The 17,325-nt window shown below is 36.3% G+C and overlaps 1 protein-coding gene across 2 annotated transcripts in view; it reads left to right on the top strand.

Annotated features, from left to right (window-relative positions):
• CDC40 (cell division cycle 40) overlaps window positions 1-17,325 on the top strand; it is a 54,301-nt gene that overhangs the window by 33,205 nt on the left and 3,771 nt on the right. Inside the window, exons 5-13 of one of the 2 annotated variants that reach the window (XM_061206891.1) lie at window positions 427-566; window positions 1,665-1,761; window positions 3,098-3,231; window positions 4,059-4,133; window positions 6,786-6,831; window positions 8,935-9,036; window positions 10,050-10,165; window positions 10,409-10,542; window positions 15,589-15,665. In XM_061206891.1, the coding sequence (XP_061062874.1) occupies window positions 427-566; window positions 1,665-1,761; window positions 3,098-3,231; window positions 4,059-4,133; window positions 6,786-6,831; window positions 8,935-9,036; window positions 10,050-10,165; window positions 10,409-10,542; window positions 15,589-15,665 (921 nt within the window). Of the gene's footprint in view, window positions 1-426; window positions 567-1,664; window positions 1,762-3,091; window positions 3,232-4,058; window positions 4,134-6,785; window positions 6,832-8,934; window positions 9,037-10,049; window positions 10,166-10,408; window positions 10,543-15,588; window positions 15,666-17,325 lie in introns of both variants that reach the window. The other variant, XM_061206890.1, reaches the window with a different exon arrangement.

Below are 17,325 nucleotides of genomic sequence, written 5' to 3'. Positions count from 1 at the left end.
TTACTTAATGTAATTTTATCTAATTCAGCTTTTGAATGAGAAATTTTAGTTTATTCTTGCTTTCAAAGGTAACTTTATCATTATTTAGCATTATTAAATTGCTATGTTTCTTTCAAAAAGTGGTAAAATCTACTGATAAAGGTCTGTGATTAATTAAAAATTGTGTACCATTGCAGGATTACATAGCTGGGTCTTTTCTTCCTTCACATATATTAGAATTTGCAACATATTGCAGTGGTAGAAAGCTGCTTTGCCCAGAAGGTTGAGTCTCTTTTTATATAGCATGAGTTGGTGTATCTGGATTCATGTAGGTTTCATTTTGTGTTTTAAATATTTTATGTTTATAAATCTATATAGATATATATATTGCTGTTTCTTTAGAAAATATCCATATTTATGATCTCTGCTTTTTTGTTTTTAATATAGGTTTAACTGTGTTTGAAACTGGTCAGAAGAAAATAGAAAAGAGGAAAAAATTCAAAGAAAATGATGCATCTAACATTGATGGTTTCTTGGGACCGTGGGCAAAATATGTGGATGAAAAAGATGTAGCCAAACCTTCAGAAGTAAGCTGTGATGTTTTCCATTGCCAATTCAGGTGTCTGCTGTGTCTCTATGAAGGATACCTATATTAATAAACTTGAGGTTTCCTTAGAGAACCAAATGACTCATCAGAATTTCTCTGCCTTAGTTGATTGAGAAAATACAATAATTCCTTTGTTTTTCTTTGGAATAATTTTTGTTTATATTTTTCTGATTTATTATCTTCCATACTTTTTAATTAAAATACAATATTGAACAATTTTTAATAAAAATCACCTTGATAATACTATTAAGGTGCCATGGTAGCTGATTTTCTGATACCAGATATTCAGATAGTAATTACAGAATCAGCCTTTCTATGATTTTAGAATTCATGATGGGTTTTATTTATTTAAAAAATTTAACAAAATAGTATGTCTATTTTTTTCATAATATTATGAAGTTTATAAAGTAAAACTATAAAACCCTACTTGCCCCTCTCCACCTCCTAATCCTACTGTCTCTATGAGCCAGTCACTGTTCTAGGTCTTAGGGATATAGCAGTGGAAAAGATTAAGAAAATGGCATCCTCATGAAGCTTACATTCTAGCTGTATCTCACATCCAAATTATCTCAGTAATACATATATGCTGCTCTTTATTTATTTTGACTTCTCAGTTATTATAAGGATTTACTACTACCCCACCTTCCTTTTACTGCTTCTCCCACAAAAGTTGTGTCACAAATCTGTAGTCACTGCTTATATCCTTATGACTATTAAAAGCTGTTTACTGAAGAAGAACACCATCTACTAAAATTCAGTGTCTTTTCTGGTACTAGATTTTCTAATTGCCTCATTTTTTCACTTACATAATTAGCATAATACATCAAATTACTTTCTAGGTGTTCCAGAAGGATGGGTTTTGTATACAATGAGTTTAGAAGTATTAACTAGTACCCACTGTGTGTTTAATGCCATTTTGTAATCTGCCAAAGAGTTGAGATTGTTATCCTGGGAGACATACTTGCGGCTATTGCCTCACCAAAAAAGTGTGCCTCATTATAAAGAATTTATGACCAATGTTGGCCAGGATGGGGTTTTAGAACATCCATTTTAAAAGTTCACTCCTTAATTTCCTTAGGAAGAACAAAAAGAATTGGATGAAATTACAGCAAAGAGGCAGAAAAAAGGCAAACAGGAAGAAGAGAAACCTGGAGAGGAAAAGACAATCTTACATGGTAATATATATTTTATGCCTCCTCATTTTTATGATAAACTTTCAGATATTTACTCTGTTCTCTGTTCACATAATATATGTATTGCCTTTACTAATCAGCTGCTAGAATTCATTTTATTAAGAGTTATATTGGACAATTTGCATCCCAAAGAAATTATAGCAGACCTCTTCTTTATTCTAATTAAAGAGAGAGCCACAGATGATTTCTTTTGAAGTGCTAATGAATTTTTTTTTAAAGGTAGATAAAGGAGATTATGGTTCACAGTCTGTTCTTTCCTAAGATAAAGTTGACTCTTTTTGATGTATAACTAGTCCCCCGGTCATTTTAACCTTTTATTTTAACCCAAGCCAAATATTCTCCAGGTGTGATCACAGTTCATAACTGTTACTAAATTACACTTTAAAAGAATAAACTTTGTTTTTCATATAAGTGTACTGGAGATTAAGATTCTCGTACTTACTTTGATTTGTAGAAGGAAATGCATATTCACCAAAATAAATTATATTCTAAACTCTACCTGGTTCATTAGTAACTAGTTATATTGGGGAAATTATGTAGTGACTACCAGACTAAAAGAAGAATTCAGTTCTGATAGTATTGATTATTCTAATGTTATATCACTTATCAAATATATAGGTTTCACAAGGTCACGTTTAGCTTCTCAAGCTCCAGTTTTATCTCCAAGGAGTCTATTTAGTACTGTGGTGCTTGTAGCCATAATAACAATAACAGCCAATATTTATTGAGTACTTACTCTGTGCAGCATGCTACTAAATGCTTTATATATACTATGTCATTTAATTCTCACATGTGACTTTATTGTAAAATCTGGGTTGAAAGTAGAAAAGAGATTGGAAAAAGAACCTGGAAGGACATAAAGGAGGAAAGCAGGGAAAAGGATAGTTGATATATTTTTGTTTTGTTTTAACTTCCTTCTTATCTTGTTTTGCTTCTGATTCTTTGCCAATGACTCACAAGGCCCAAGTATTATCTTTTCTTCTCTCGGTGTAATTGTACTGCAGTGGAGTCTTTGTATATGCCACTAAAATGTGTAACTGGATAAAGGAAGTCAGAGCTTATTTAAAGGTCTGATATTCTCTCGATATTTAGGGATTCTAAAATACTACCACTAATTGTAAATAATAGCTATGATTTCAGGCAGTTAAATTTTAGCTGACTCTTGGTCTTAACATCATCAGAGTATTATTACCAAAACCTTGATACACAACGATATCCCTATGAATAAAATGTTTGTTATCATTTTAAGAATGTAGATTTCATGACTGTGGCTTTTATTTGTTCACTGCTTTCTTTTGCCTTCTTGTTTCAGTTAAAGAAATGTATGACTATCAAGGCAGGTCCTATCTTCACATACCTCAGGATGTTGGTGTTAATCTGCGGTCACCGGTGCCACCTGAGAAGTGTTATCTTCCCAAAAAACAAATTCATGTGTGGTCCGGACACACAAAGGTAAGCAAATTGGTTGTTTTGTTTGTTGTAATGTATAACAGTGACACCAACATAAATTTTCAGCTATTGATGTGGGACATTCAATATTTCTAATAAAGATGTAGAGAAGTCAAGATAGAACAGGGAGGTCAAATTGAAGATAAACCGGAGTCAGACTCTGGCAGTACCAACACATATGAGTCACAAGTGAATACTCAGTCTTCAAGGTCATCTGATTGGGCCGTGACATAAGCATTCATGATTCGGTGTCCTATCCCCTTATGGTAGCCCAGGCCTTCGCCTCCAAGTTCCTGCCATAATATTCTTCCTCTTGGGCACCAAGTCAGTGAGTAATGGGCTGGTACTAGCACAAAAGCCTCAGTAATTTTACCTTAGCAATTAGAGTTATCACACTTCAAAGAAGATTAGATGCTCCCTGGTTTATACACTATGATATTCTTAAACTAATGCAGAGACAAGACACTTGAAAATTTTGATGTTAATATTCTTTGTCATCTGCACTGTTCCAACTGATAATTTCCAGCTCTTAGCAAAGAGCAAAGGTACTGAGTAAAAGAAGGAAGAGGAGTGAGGGCATTAGTAACATGATTGACTAAGAATTCCCTTGGGTGAGGAAGTCGGTAATGAAGGTTAAAAAAAATCTTGTAAAGCTTAGCGTCCAAAGGGCTGCTCTTAGAATACTAACGAAGGTTATTCTAGGGTATGATTTTTAGAATGAAGAAAAATAGTAAATTAGGTGGCTTAAAAATACACTGCCTTTCCCTTCTGTTTAATTTTAGCTGAGATTTCAAATGCTTCTGATTGATAATTTTAATTCCTTTTTACAGGGCGTCAGTGCAGTCAGATTGTTTCCCCTCTCTGGCCATTTGTTGCTGTCTTGTTCCATGGACTGTAAAATTAAGGTGAGTTTTCAGTAACAGAGTAGGAGCGCTACAAAGCTAGTGCTTTGGTTAAATCTATTCGGTTAATTATAGATAAATCTGGGTTTGTTAGGCAATTAGAGGCTAATTATTTTCTCTTAAGCCCTGTGAATGCAGCAGTTTATGAACTGCTTCCAAACACGTTGATTCAGATATGGCTTTGTGGTCCAATTGGCTAGGCTCTTTTTTTTTTTTAAGATTTTAAAAAAATTTTATTTATTATTTATTTTTTGGCCATGTTAGGTCTTTGTTCCTACGCGCAGGCCTTCTCAAGTTGAGGTGAGCAGGGGCTACTCTTCGTTGCGGTGCGCGGGCTTCTCATTGCAGTGGCTTCTCTTGTTGCGGAACACGGGCTCTAGGTGCACGGGCTTCAGTAGTTGTGGCACACAGGCTCAGTAGTTGTGGCTCACGGGCTCTAGAGCGCAGGCTCCGCAGTTGTGGTGCACAGGCTTAGTTGCTCTGCGGCATGTGGGATCCTCCTGGACCAGGGCGCGAACGCGTGTCCCCTGCATTGGCAGGTGGATTCCTAACCACTGCGCCACCAGGGAAGCCCTTGGCTAGGCTCTTTGTAAGCTTAGATAGCTGATTAGGACATAATCAGTCACTTTGGCTTTAGGCACATAAATATTTAATCACCAATAATGCATTTTTATAGAGGTTTTAGATATGTAACTGAGTTAATTTGTTCCTTAGTACCTTAAAGGTAGAGAGGACATGTGATAGAAAACCCATTTTTAGAGAGCAGATAATGTAATTCACCCTTTTTCTTCTAAATGCTAGTAGCAGAATTGCTCCCAGCCTCTTCTCACACTTTTTATAGTCTTGGGAAGGTCCAACTTTAGTTGATGTTCAGCTGTAGAGTGTGTGGTAGAAACACTCACTTGCCAATACATGTCAATTTGAATATGGGAAAGCCTTTTAAAAACTAAAATCTGGAAGCATGGTTTTTATCTTTTTTATGTCTTCTGTGTCTGGATCATTATACTGGTCAATAAATATCAACCCTATAGTACTCTTGAGTCTTGGAAAGTTGACTCATGAAAATTTTATTCTTTGTAAATAATTCATGGGTAGTAACAATATATAAAGGCAGCTTTTTTTGATGAGAGCAACCATTTAGGCATTTGCCTCGACTTAGTGGCTTAAAATGACAGGCCAACAGTTTGGAGTAAAAAGCCTTATTTCCTTTAACTTGCAGTTTATACAGACTATGTTAATTGAGATTAAGGTCTTCTGTTTGACCAGTTAGAAAAGCATAGAATTCAATTTGTTCACGTCTGTAAACATTTATTAGGTACCTATTATGTGCAAAGGACTGAGGATAAAAAATTGTTTAGGGGCTTCCCTGGTGGCGCAGTGGTTAAGAATCCTCCTGCCAATGCAGGGGACACGGGTTCAAGCCCTGGTCCGGGAAGATCCCACATGCCGCAGAGCAACTAAGCCCGTGAGCCACAACTGCTGAGCCCATGTGCCACAACTACTGAAGCCCACACGCCTAGAGCTTGTGCTCCGCAACAAGAGAAGCCACCACAATGAGAAGCCCGCGCACCGCAACGAAGAGTAGCCCTGCTCACCGCAACTAGAGAAAGCCCACGTGCAGCGACAAAGACCCAACGCAGTCATAAATAAATAAATAAATAGATAGATAAATAAAATTTTAAAAGAAATTGTTTAGGCACTGTCCCTGCTCTTAAGGTGATCGTTTCGTTATGATGTAAATGGTCATTGTAGAGGCAGATGCAAGGTATTCTGGTTTCAGAGAGGAAGCATACCTCAATAGGAAGGTAACTAAGTAAGCAGGGGAGGGGCATAGGGAGTAGAGTATGTCTGAGAGGAGTAAATAGAATGAATCAGCATGGTATGTGCTGAAAACCACAAGTGGTGTGACTGCTAGAGTCTAAAATCTGAGAGGCATAGAATGACTACAATCAAGGCAAAGGACCAGGTCCTGGGGTCCTTTCCTGGTATGCTATGGGAACGGAGACTTTATCCTGTAGGCACTGGGTGGCCAGGAAATGCTTTCTATTTTAGATCATTAGCAACACTGTCAAGGATTGGATTTGAGGCAGGCAAGAATAAAGGTAGTTTCAAAGCTATTGTATTAATTCACTTTAGATGTGATGAGAATTATGAACTTGTTACATTTTAGTTTAGATTATCATTTTCATAACAGCTTTTATAATAGTTAATACTTCAGAAAAGTTAAAAAAAAAAAACCTTTCAGTACCAAAATGTTATAATAACATTTTAATGACATATAATTCTTTTAAAAGTAGTTCATAGTATTACATAAGTAGAAACTTTTCATCATAGAAAATATATCAAATACAGAAAAGAAGAAAATGAAAACCACCTGTATAAGCTCCATCTAAGTTCTCTTGATTTCAGAGTTTAGTTTTAAAGTGTGTGTGTATGTGTGTGCACATGCGTATGTGTGTAGTCCAAATAGTCCAAGTCACTAACAGCACCAAACAATATGTTTAATGATATGTAATGCCTTTGGTTAAATAACCTGTACACACACAGATATGCACATACATAGCTGGCATACGACTATTGTTAGTGATTGATAGTTGTCATTTTATCGAAGTCTTGTATTAAATTTAATGTTTCTGTGTGTTGTTTTTTCTCCAGCTATGGGAGGTTTATGGAGACAGGCGCTGTCTGCGAACATTTATTGGTAATACTTCTTTTCTCTCTGGCTATAAATCTGTTTGGAAAGACTTTTTAAACTACAATAACAACATTAACAGTAATTTTACTACACTGATATGAAGGAAAGCCTTCATAGACTTGAGCTGAGTCTTGAAGGAGGGGTATGTCTCCCCATGTAGACAGAAAGAACTAGGAAGAGAGAGCAGCAGAAGCTAAAGCAAGAGTGGAATGAGAAAGCATACTGCTTTGAGGGAACCACTTATACCTCAGAATTGTTAGCGTGAGGGATATAGTAAGAGATGACAGTGGAGAAAAGCAGTAGAGGAGGGCAGAGTATGGAAGACCTTTAGACTATCCTGGGGGCCTTGGGAAGCCAACCACTGAACTGCTCTTGCAGGAAAGCAACCTGATCAGATTTGAAGTTACAAAGATCACAGTGGCAGTATGGAGGATGATTTGATGGGGCAGGCCTGGAGGCAAGAAAGTGATTTACAAGGTTATTTCATTGGTCTGGATTAGAGATAATGAGAGCCTGAACTAAAGCAGCAGAGAGAGAGGAAAGAAACAATCAAGAGTTAAAACCAATGGGACTTAGTTAGCAAGTGAGTGATAAGAGTGAGGCAGGAATCTAGAGTGACTCTCAGGTGGCTGGAAGAATGGTGGTGCTACTCATCATAGGAAGATGATGAGATTTCAGACTAATGGAATTTGAGCTGCCTTTGAGATATTGAGATAAAAATGTCCAGTAAGCAATTAGATAGCCAGATGTTGAGCTTTGCAGAGAGGTTGGGAATTGGCAACAAAAACAGATAAAGAGATAAGGTTGAGAGAATTTCTTGAAGGAAAGAAAGCCAAAAAGAGGACAGCTTTGTGGTAGACTAGCCTTGTTGGTAGATACTAGTTTATTGTCTTTGTCAGATTTTGTGTGAAGGCTAGTTATGTTTTGAAATTTAACTGTACCAAATTGAAACGGTATTTGTGTGAATTATATTGGCTCTGTTTTTAGATTTAAGTGGGGGTCCATTCGGCAGTACTTTGGTACGATTTTAGGGCCTCACTGCACAAATAAATACTGCCCGAGATGCCAGGGCAGCCCAGAAGAAGACTTGTGGGAAGGCTCTCAGCAGCGTACAGGGAACAAAATGCCTCTTGCGACATAGGGGATTTGGTCCCCATCTGTCTCCCCTGCACTGGCAGTTTTTCAGTGGAAAACTGAAAATTTCCTACTTAGAAAGATGATAGCAGCTCTGACTGGGACTCCTGCTGTACAAAAGAATGCCTAATTGCCATGACTGGAGGTCATCGGTGGTAGTGGTTCAGGGCCCCTGGGTACGGCTGACAATTTGTGCCATGCACATTTTGCACAATTGTACTTGGCAGTCTTTGTCATGGTGGGATGGTAAAAAATAGGAAAGTTTCTGCTTTCATTTAGTCATATTTTATTTGCCCCTGTAACTTTCAGAAGAGTTCACTGGTCAGGCAAGATTGATTTCCAAGGAAAGCACCTTAACATTAATTTATTGTCAAATGCCATTTTAAAACTAAATAATAGTTAATATTTGTTTTCAAAAAGGTTTAGTCTCTGAGATTCTGAATCCATTTCTATGAAATTCGGGAATGTGATCACAGAAATAGACAATTATTGAACAAAGGCCACACTTTCATGAACTTTAGGTTTAGGTCACTTTGTTTTCACTTCCAGCTTGGCAAGTAATCTCAGAGTGAACCTTCAAAATGTCACCAGCCATTTCTCTTTCATTGGCAATAATTGGACTATTGTGTTTCCTTAAATTCTTTTGACTGTTTAGTCATCAGCTGTATGTATTACATATTAAGAGAGTGCATGAGAGACTTTTTAAAACAAAGTTACATCTTTTCTCTTGGTTCTTACCTAAATTTTATGCATCAGAATCACCTGAGGAGCTTTTCAAAGGGGGAAAAAAACCACCTACATTCCCAAGCCCACACATAACATATTCTGAGTCAGTAAATCAGCATGTGGGGTTCCAGTGATTTTGACTCACAGCGTGGCTTGAAAAATACTATTTAGTGCTCTTTCTCTTATGGTGCTTATATTTTAAAAGGACATACTTCACCTCTCCTCCATTTCTATTGTCTCTGCCTTTAGGTCACAGTAAAGCTGTTAGGGACATCTGCTTTAATACTGCAGGAACACAGTTCCTCAGTGCAGCTTATGACAGGTATCTTAAGCTCTGGGACACTGAGACAGGTAAGAGCTCACTTATAGTAACACCTATTTACCTTATAAATTAGTGTTTTTAAATGAAACAATGTGAATGGTCTTCTGTGGTAAAATGGTACCTTCCCTAACTGCTGATTCTCATATCATTGACTATCAGCTAATATCACAAAATGTAGAGTTGAAACTCAGCTATATAAGTAGCTCTTTTACTATGAAATTTCTTTTCCACCAAATATTTACAATTTATAAAGCAAATATATTGACAAGGAAATTTAAAAATTTCCGTAGACTATTTAATTGATCTCTTTGTTCCCCTACATAACCTAGCACACTGCATTGCACAACATAGAAGCACAATAAATACCTGATGAGCAGAATTAAATTTAATTGCCCCAATTGGTTAAAATGTAGGTCTAAACGTCCATGGGCAGATTGGTTTTATATATTCACAGGCATATTGATTACATCAGCACATTGTGGCTAGTATAATTTTATATAATTAGAGAACCGTCTTTCATCCTACTGAGTTTTAAGGATAAAGAAAATAGGTAATGGTTATTGAACACTGTTTACCAGGCATTGTACTAAGCGCTTATATTGCAGTATCTTGGTCAATCCTTAAAATATCACTATGAGATTAAATACTATTATTGTTATAGATGAGGAAACTGAGGCTTAAGAGGTAACTTTTCTAGGGTCACACAGCTAGTAATGGTCGAATTTGGTTCAAACCAAGGTCTCTGTAATGCCAAAGCCCATACTCTTAACCTCTTTGGCAGTGGTCCTCAACTCTAGCTGCATATTGTAATCACCTGGAGAACTTTATCTGCTCTGCAATTGATGATACAGATTTACTTTTGAATATACTATTTTTAATCATTAAAAATCCATGAAAAGGAACAATGTAGTTTACAGTAAAGAACAAGCAGGTTGCCATTCCTCAAAATTTATTAGCAAATGATCTCTAGATCTTAATCCCAGGGTTATCTTTAAATGGTCAAATTTATTTTACCTACTTTAATTTGGGTCTTTGGTTTTAGGACAGTGTATATCAAGATTTACAAACCGAAAAGTACCCTATTGTGTCAAATTTAATCCTGATGAAGATAAGCAAAATCTCTTTGTGGCTGGGATGTCTGATAAAAAGATTGTGCAAGTAAGTCTTCTCACAATATTTTTATTAAGATTCCTGAGCTTTACACTGTATGAGGGGCTAGAATAAGGAATATTAACTTGTTTAATGTTTGCTGCTTCTAGGGAGTGCTGATGCTCTAGTCTTGGAAGCAGTAAATCTATAAAAACACGATATTGGAGATCTTTTTTCCTTCTCCATTTTCCACAGTTATGATCTTTGTTTTCATAAATCTGCTCTTTGCCATTTCTCTTATTTGATATACAGTGGGACATTCGAAGTGGAGAAATTGTACAGGAATATGATCGGCATTTGGGAGCTGTCAACACCATTGTTTTTGTTGATGAGAATAGGAGATTTGTGAGCACATCTGATGATAAGAGCCTAAGAGTTTGGGAATGGTGAGTTTTTATTAGTAGAAAATCTAATTAATATAAAGCAAACAATTTAAAATTTTGTAGTGAAAGATAAAGCCTGATAATATTCAACCATCTGAATATTTTCACAACTGTGATCTCTGACCTGTCAGTCAAACTGGTTTAACTATTTAGGTATCCAGAATATGAAAATAAAAATTTAAACATGCTACTTTTCATAGTCTTTAGATAATCTATCTAAAGAATATGTATTTTGAGTCCTTTTTCTTGCACTAGTAAAAAAGCTTATATAGTGCCATCTTACATTCTTTATTAGGTATCTTATTCATCTTTGCAAAATGACTGACGAAAAGTAGGGGTCACACACGTATAGACTGTGTTGCTTATGCTAGGGATTGAGCATAACATCCTAGCCTTAGAACCAACCCAAAGAAAATATTTTTAAAATCTCTTAATTTTTTAAATGTCTGCATTTTCATTATTCAGTACTGAAAATTGCCCCATGTCATCACCCTTGTGTCCTGCTGTTCATAGCCCATAATGTTTTACTTGTAGAGTATAATCAGAATATATTGCTTAATTTTGCTTTCCTAGAGAAAAAAACACTTTTCTAAAGTCAAGAAATACTAAAGCTAATTTCACTAAGTATCTATCATAGACCATGTTTTATAGTTGATTTTCAAAGCAATGCATAATAATCTTTTTGTTAGAGTTAATGTTTGGTTGGAACCCAGCTTGTTTTGATAGTCAATTATAAGGCACAACTCAACTGTGGTTACAGCCTTGCGGGGACTAGAAACTATCTTCCTACCCCCAGAAGTTGTTCAGCTGTAGGAAGTGAGAAGCCTTGAACTACAGGCAGTAGTTTCCTCCTGAAACTGAGTCTGTTTGGGGACCTGAGCACATCCCTAACCATCGTCAGGACAGTTTGGGTAATTGAAGATTTAATGTAATTTAACTGCAGTTTCTCCCATCACCAGTATACCCCTCCAAATTACCCCCAATTAATGGAGAGTTGACTATACTTTATACATAGTCTTAACATCATTCTTAATGTCCATGGTTTGGGACTATCTTATAACTAAGATCTCTCCTACTTCAGAAATGATGTTACATGCAGAGGACGTGATAAGGATATCGTTTTATATGAGCCACCTTAGACCATTTGCACAACAAGCTAGATAGTTTAGCATACATGTAGCTGTTTTGTTTTATGTACTTTAACAGTTTGATTATACTGAAACTTTCAAGTGTTTCTATCAGATATTTTCAGCTCCATTTGAAAATGTGAAGTAGTATAAAAGAAATCGGTAAATGTTTGAATGATGCACCAATTACAGGGCTTTTAGAACACTTGTGTATGTTTTCTAAATTAGAGCATTGGTCAGTAAAATATTTTGATTAAATGATCATGTTTCTTTTTTTTCCTTCTCAGAGCTTAAGAAATACTCCTAAGACTCATTATACTGTTTCATTATAAATGATGACATCCTGTAGATTTTAGTTTAATTCTCACTTGCTATTAGAGCCTTCCTAACCAATCCTCATATGAGATTAGGCATCTTCTCTATCATCCCACAGACAACCCTTTGCTTCTCACAGCTTTTTAGTTCTTGCTTATTTGTTCTCTTCCCTGACGAGTTCTTTTTTTATTTTTTATTTTTTTTTTGAAGTATAGTTGATTTGCATCAACTATATTGTTGCATCCTGACAAGTTCTTAATCATGAGAGAAAGAGCTGTGTCAGTCAAACTCTCCATCTGTCTTCAACACCAGCACAGTGCCTGGCATGTGGTATGCACTGAATATCTAAGGAAATCATTGTCATAATTATTAATGATGTTACATTTATTGAGCTCTTTCTATGTCCCAGGCACACTAAGCATTTTACATGAACTATTTCATTTAATGGGCAAGTAATCTTACGAGATAGGTGTATTTCCTATTCCTGTTTTATAGATAAGGAAACTGAGATAGATTAAGTAATTTGCCCAAGGTTCCACGAAACGAAAGAGCCAGAATTCAAACTCAGATCAAACTGATTCCAAAGATTTTTTTGTTTTTTTTTATAAATTTACTTATTTTATTTATTTTTGGCTACATTGGGTCTTCGTTGCTGCGTGCAGGCTTTCTCTACTTGCGACGAGCGGGGGCTACCCTTTGTTGTGGTGCACGGGCTTCTCATTGCGGTGGCTTCTCTTGTTACGGAGCATGGGCTCTAGGTGTGCGGGCTTCAGTAGTTGTGGCATGCAGGCTCAGTAGTTGTGGCTCGCAGGCTCTAGAGCGCAGCCTCAGTAGTTGTGGCGCACGGGCTTAGTTGCTCCGCAGCGAGTGGGATCTTCCCAGACCAGGGATCGAACCCGTGTCTTTGCATTGGCAGGTGGATTCTTACCCACTGCGCCACCAGGGAAGCCACTCCAAAGATTTTTTTTTTTTTTCTTTTTCTTTTTTTCTCCCCAGTTTTATTGAGGTATAATTAAAATTGAGGTATAAATAAAATTGTAATGTATTTAAAGTATACAACATAATGATTTGATATACATATACAGTGTGAAATACTTCATTAACCTTTAATTAACATATCCATCACCTCACATATTTACTTTTTTGTTTGGTGAGAACACTTACGTTCTACTCTCCTAGCAAATTTCAATTATGCAATACAGTATTATCAACTATAGCCACCACGGTGTATACACTAGAACCTCAGACCTTATTAATCTTACAGATAAAAGTTTGTACCCTTCTACTAGCTTTGCCTAATTCCCTGCCCATCCCTCCACCCAGCCCCTGGCAGCCACCATTCCACTCTCTATTTTTGAGTTTGACTTTTTTTTTTAAAGACTGCACAAATAAGTGATACCATGCAGTATTTGTCTGACTTATTTCACTTAGCATAACACCCACCCTCCAGGTTCACCCAAAGGAACCTTGGTTTTCTTAAACAGTACTATACAAACTAAGACTATTATACAGTTTTAAAGAAGAATAGGAGATTGTAATTAGATATTGAGCAGCCTGTGGTATCCTAATTGCCTAAATTCTAAATTCATGAGATATTATAGGCATGTTTTCTCCCAAAGACATTTATTTTTCTTAAAATGTTTTTAAAAGAAAATTTTACAGTGGTTGGCACTAATGTCTATCTTTTATCTTTAAAATTTCATAGATTTTTGTTAGGTTTTTTTTGTTTTTTTTGATGATCTCATTTCCAGACTGAAGATTATTTGTAACATAAGTTACTAGCTTATTATACTGATTTACAATTTATAATTAGAATATAGTATTATGTTTATTAAATAGAACTATGCCTAGCATTTTTTTTTTAATTTTATTTATTTATTTATTTTTGGCTGTGTTGGGTCTTCACTGCTGCACGCGGGCTTTCTCTAGTTGTGGCGAGCGGGGGCTACTCTTCGTTGCGGTGCGTGGGCTTCTCATCATGGTGGCTTCTCTTGTTGCGGAGCACAGGCTCTAGGCGTGCGGGCTTCAGTAGTTGTGGCACACGGGCTCAGTAGTTGTGGCTCGCGGGCTCTAGAGCACAGGCTCAGTAGCTGTGGAACACAGGCTTAGTTGCTCTGAGGCATGTGGGATCTTCCCGGACCAGGGCTTGAGCCCGTGTCCCCTGCCTTGGCAGGTGGATTCTTCACCACTGCGCCACCCGGGAAGCCCCTATGCCTAGCATTTTTACTAGCAATTATGAAGTTCACAGGTGTTCAGATTCTTTTCATGTTATAGAGCTCATTGTACCAAGAGTCCTTGAAGTAAGGAATCTGTTTAAATTTTAGTAAACCATTGATTGATATGAACCTGAACTATCATTAACTTAATTTAGAAAATGCTCTTATTTTTTAATTCATGTTATAAAATTATCAGCCACTAATAATGAGAAGGGAAAAGTAGTTGAACCTTTTTAAGATGGAGGCTCTTCTCAATACATTTGGGTCATTCTGAATGTAAGTTCTCACTGGTACCTTAGAGGTATAAAGGGTTGGAGATTTGATAAATGATACTGTTCTTCAGGTTATACCTGAAAATGTTTTCCTCCAACCAAGACTCTGATAGAGTTTTTTCCAATCATTTGCTTCTTCTTCTGGGTTGATAGATAGATGGTTAGGGAAGATGCTTACTTAAAAGGCAAATTATTATTATTGTTATTGTTGTTCTAATTAATCAAAGTCTTTGAACTTGAACCATGGTTTGAAATTGAAATTGGTGCTTTATAGTCTGTATTATTCATCAGATTACTTTTCCCACACATTACTCTATAAAAAACAATTCTGATGTCTCATGGTCTCTGAAGGACCAAAATCCTTCAGAATTAGTAAAGAATTTTTTTATCATAGAGAATATTAAAAATGAAAAACAGAATTTTGGATGGGTCTAGATTTAGGTGACTAGTTTTGGATTTTTGTTGTTTTTGTTTTATCTTTTGTATCACTCACAAGAAAAAATTGTTAATGCTTTTTCTCCTACACTGTACACATTTGGAATACTTTACAAATAAGCTGAAAATAGAAGATGTCCAGGTACCAAGCACTTAATCTACCTTACTCATCCCTTACCCATCTGGATGGGCTCGACCTGCTTGCAGATCCCTGTACATCTTTGCCTACCATCTATCTACTTGCATTGCTGAAAGCTCTTTAGCACTCTCACCTGCTTGCAGAGTAACAAGTTATGGTTGACTGGCAGGTAAAATAAGAATACTTCCCTGTAGGCTTGCCTCAGACATCTTGCTTCTGCCTACCATGGTACATTTTTAGATGAGTTCATTATTAAAGAACTTATAGTAACAGATTTTTTTTTTAACATAAAGGCCAAAGTTTAAATCAAATAGAGATAGAAAACTAAATCACTGACACTTGTAATTATCATGGAAAGTCATTTGTAAAGTAAAAGCTTTATAATAATCAATAGAATGTCATTTTGTGGTTTTCCTTCCTCCAGGAAGTTTCATGAAAGGTTCATTAAATATATAATTTCAAGAGCGTCTCTTTTGTTTCAGAGATTATTCTTCTAAAAGTACTTTTAAAAATTACTATTCTGATATGCTATTTTTAATTTTTAGGGATATCCCTGTGGATTTCAAGTATATAGCAGAACCCAGCATGCACTCAATGCCTGCAGTGACTCTGTCTCCAAATGGTAAGTTAGTAGATAGTGTTTTTAAATGAGCTCTGTTTTCAAAAGAGCCTTGGCCATTCCCTCCTAGGGGAAGTCTGTCACAGTGCCATACTTATATAAGGAAATCTTTTCAATATTAGAAATAATCACTGGTTTTCATGTGTGAGTCACCTCACCCATTCTCTTGTTTTTTTAAAAAGGTAAATATAAAAGAAACGATGATTTGCAGCTAACATTGCCCGAGCATCTAAGGATTTCCATCTGAGAATCAGGATTTGTTTTTTTTTTATATAATTCTCCTTCCAACAGAATCATGTTCAACAGCTCATTTAGTGATTTACTGTGAGCTCTTTTTCTTTCAGGGAATAGGAAATTTTGTTCTGGTTCCTCATAGAGAACACCTTAGCAATTTACTGTAAAAGATTTTTTCAGGCAAAAATTAAAAAGATAAGTCTAATACCATTTTCTATTTAATAATTCATTGCCTTTTAAGTACAAGTACTACAGATATACTGATATAATTCTACATGAGGATATTAAAGTGGAGGATCCAATATTTGGGCAGCATTGTGAACTCACATAGCTACTGTGAGTATAGAGCAAGGAAGAGGGGACAAGAAAGAGTTTGCTCTTCTAGTCGGGGCATCTGCCACAGGCAAATCAGTGATCATTTGTCAAATGCCCTGTGATTTTTATGAGAAGAGCAACCTCACTGGGTGCTGTTCTGATAATCACTATATTGTATACAGTCACATTTGTCACTGTGCACCTGAATTTCATATAGTGTATTTTTAAACCATCCATTACAAATACTGTGCCCATCTTGAACAAGGCCATTTACCCAGTCAGACTGTGAGCATTGTTAGGGTCATCCCTTAGTTAATCATGTTTACAAATATATAGGATGTAAAGATACTGCAGTTAAGACTCTAGTGGCTTTGGTGAATCCTGGGTAGATAAAAGCAAGGTGGCCCAAATTGAAAAATGGGCAGAAGACCTAAATAGACATTTATCCAAAGAAGACATACAGATGGCCAGTAGGCACGTGAAAAGATGCTCATCATTGCTAATTAGAGAAATGCAAATCAAAATTACAATGAGGTACCACCTCACACCAGTCAGAATGGCTGTCTTTAAAAAGTCTACAAATAATAAATGCTAGAGAGGGTGTGGAGAAAAGGGAACCCTCTTACACTGCTGGTGGGAATGTAAATTGGTGCAGCCACTAAGGAAAACAGTATGGAGGTTCCTCAAAAAACTAAAAATAGAGTTGCCATATGATTCAGCAATCCCACTCCTGGGCATATACCCAGACAAAACTATAATTCGAAAAGATACATGCACCCTTAGTTCATAGCAGCACTATTTACAATAGCCAAGACATGGAAACAACCTAAATGTCCACTGACAGATGAATGGATAAAGAAGATGTGGTACATATATACAATGGAATACTACTCAGCCATAAAAAAGAATGAAATAATGCCATTTACAGCACAATGGATGGACCTAGAGATTATCATACTAAGTGGAGTAAGTCAGAAAGACAAAGACAAATACCATATGATATCACTTATATGTGGAATCTAAAATACGACACAAATGAACATATCTATGAAACAGAAACAGACTTACACATATAGAGAACAGACTTGTGGTGGCTGGGGGAGGGGGGAGGGGA

This window comes from Eubalaena glacialis, chromosome 12 (genome assembly GCF_028564815.1).
Source record: "Eubalaena glacialis isolate mEubGla1 chromosome 12, mEubGla1.1.hap2.+ XY, whole genome shotgun sequence".
Lineage (NCBI taxonomy): Eukaryota > Metazoa > Chordata > Mammalia > Artiodactyla > Balaenidae > Eubalaena > Eubalaena glacialis.
This window is presented reverse-complemented; position numbering and strand designations above follow the sequence as displayed.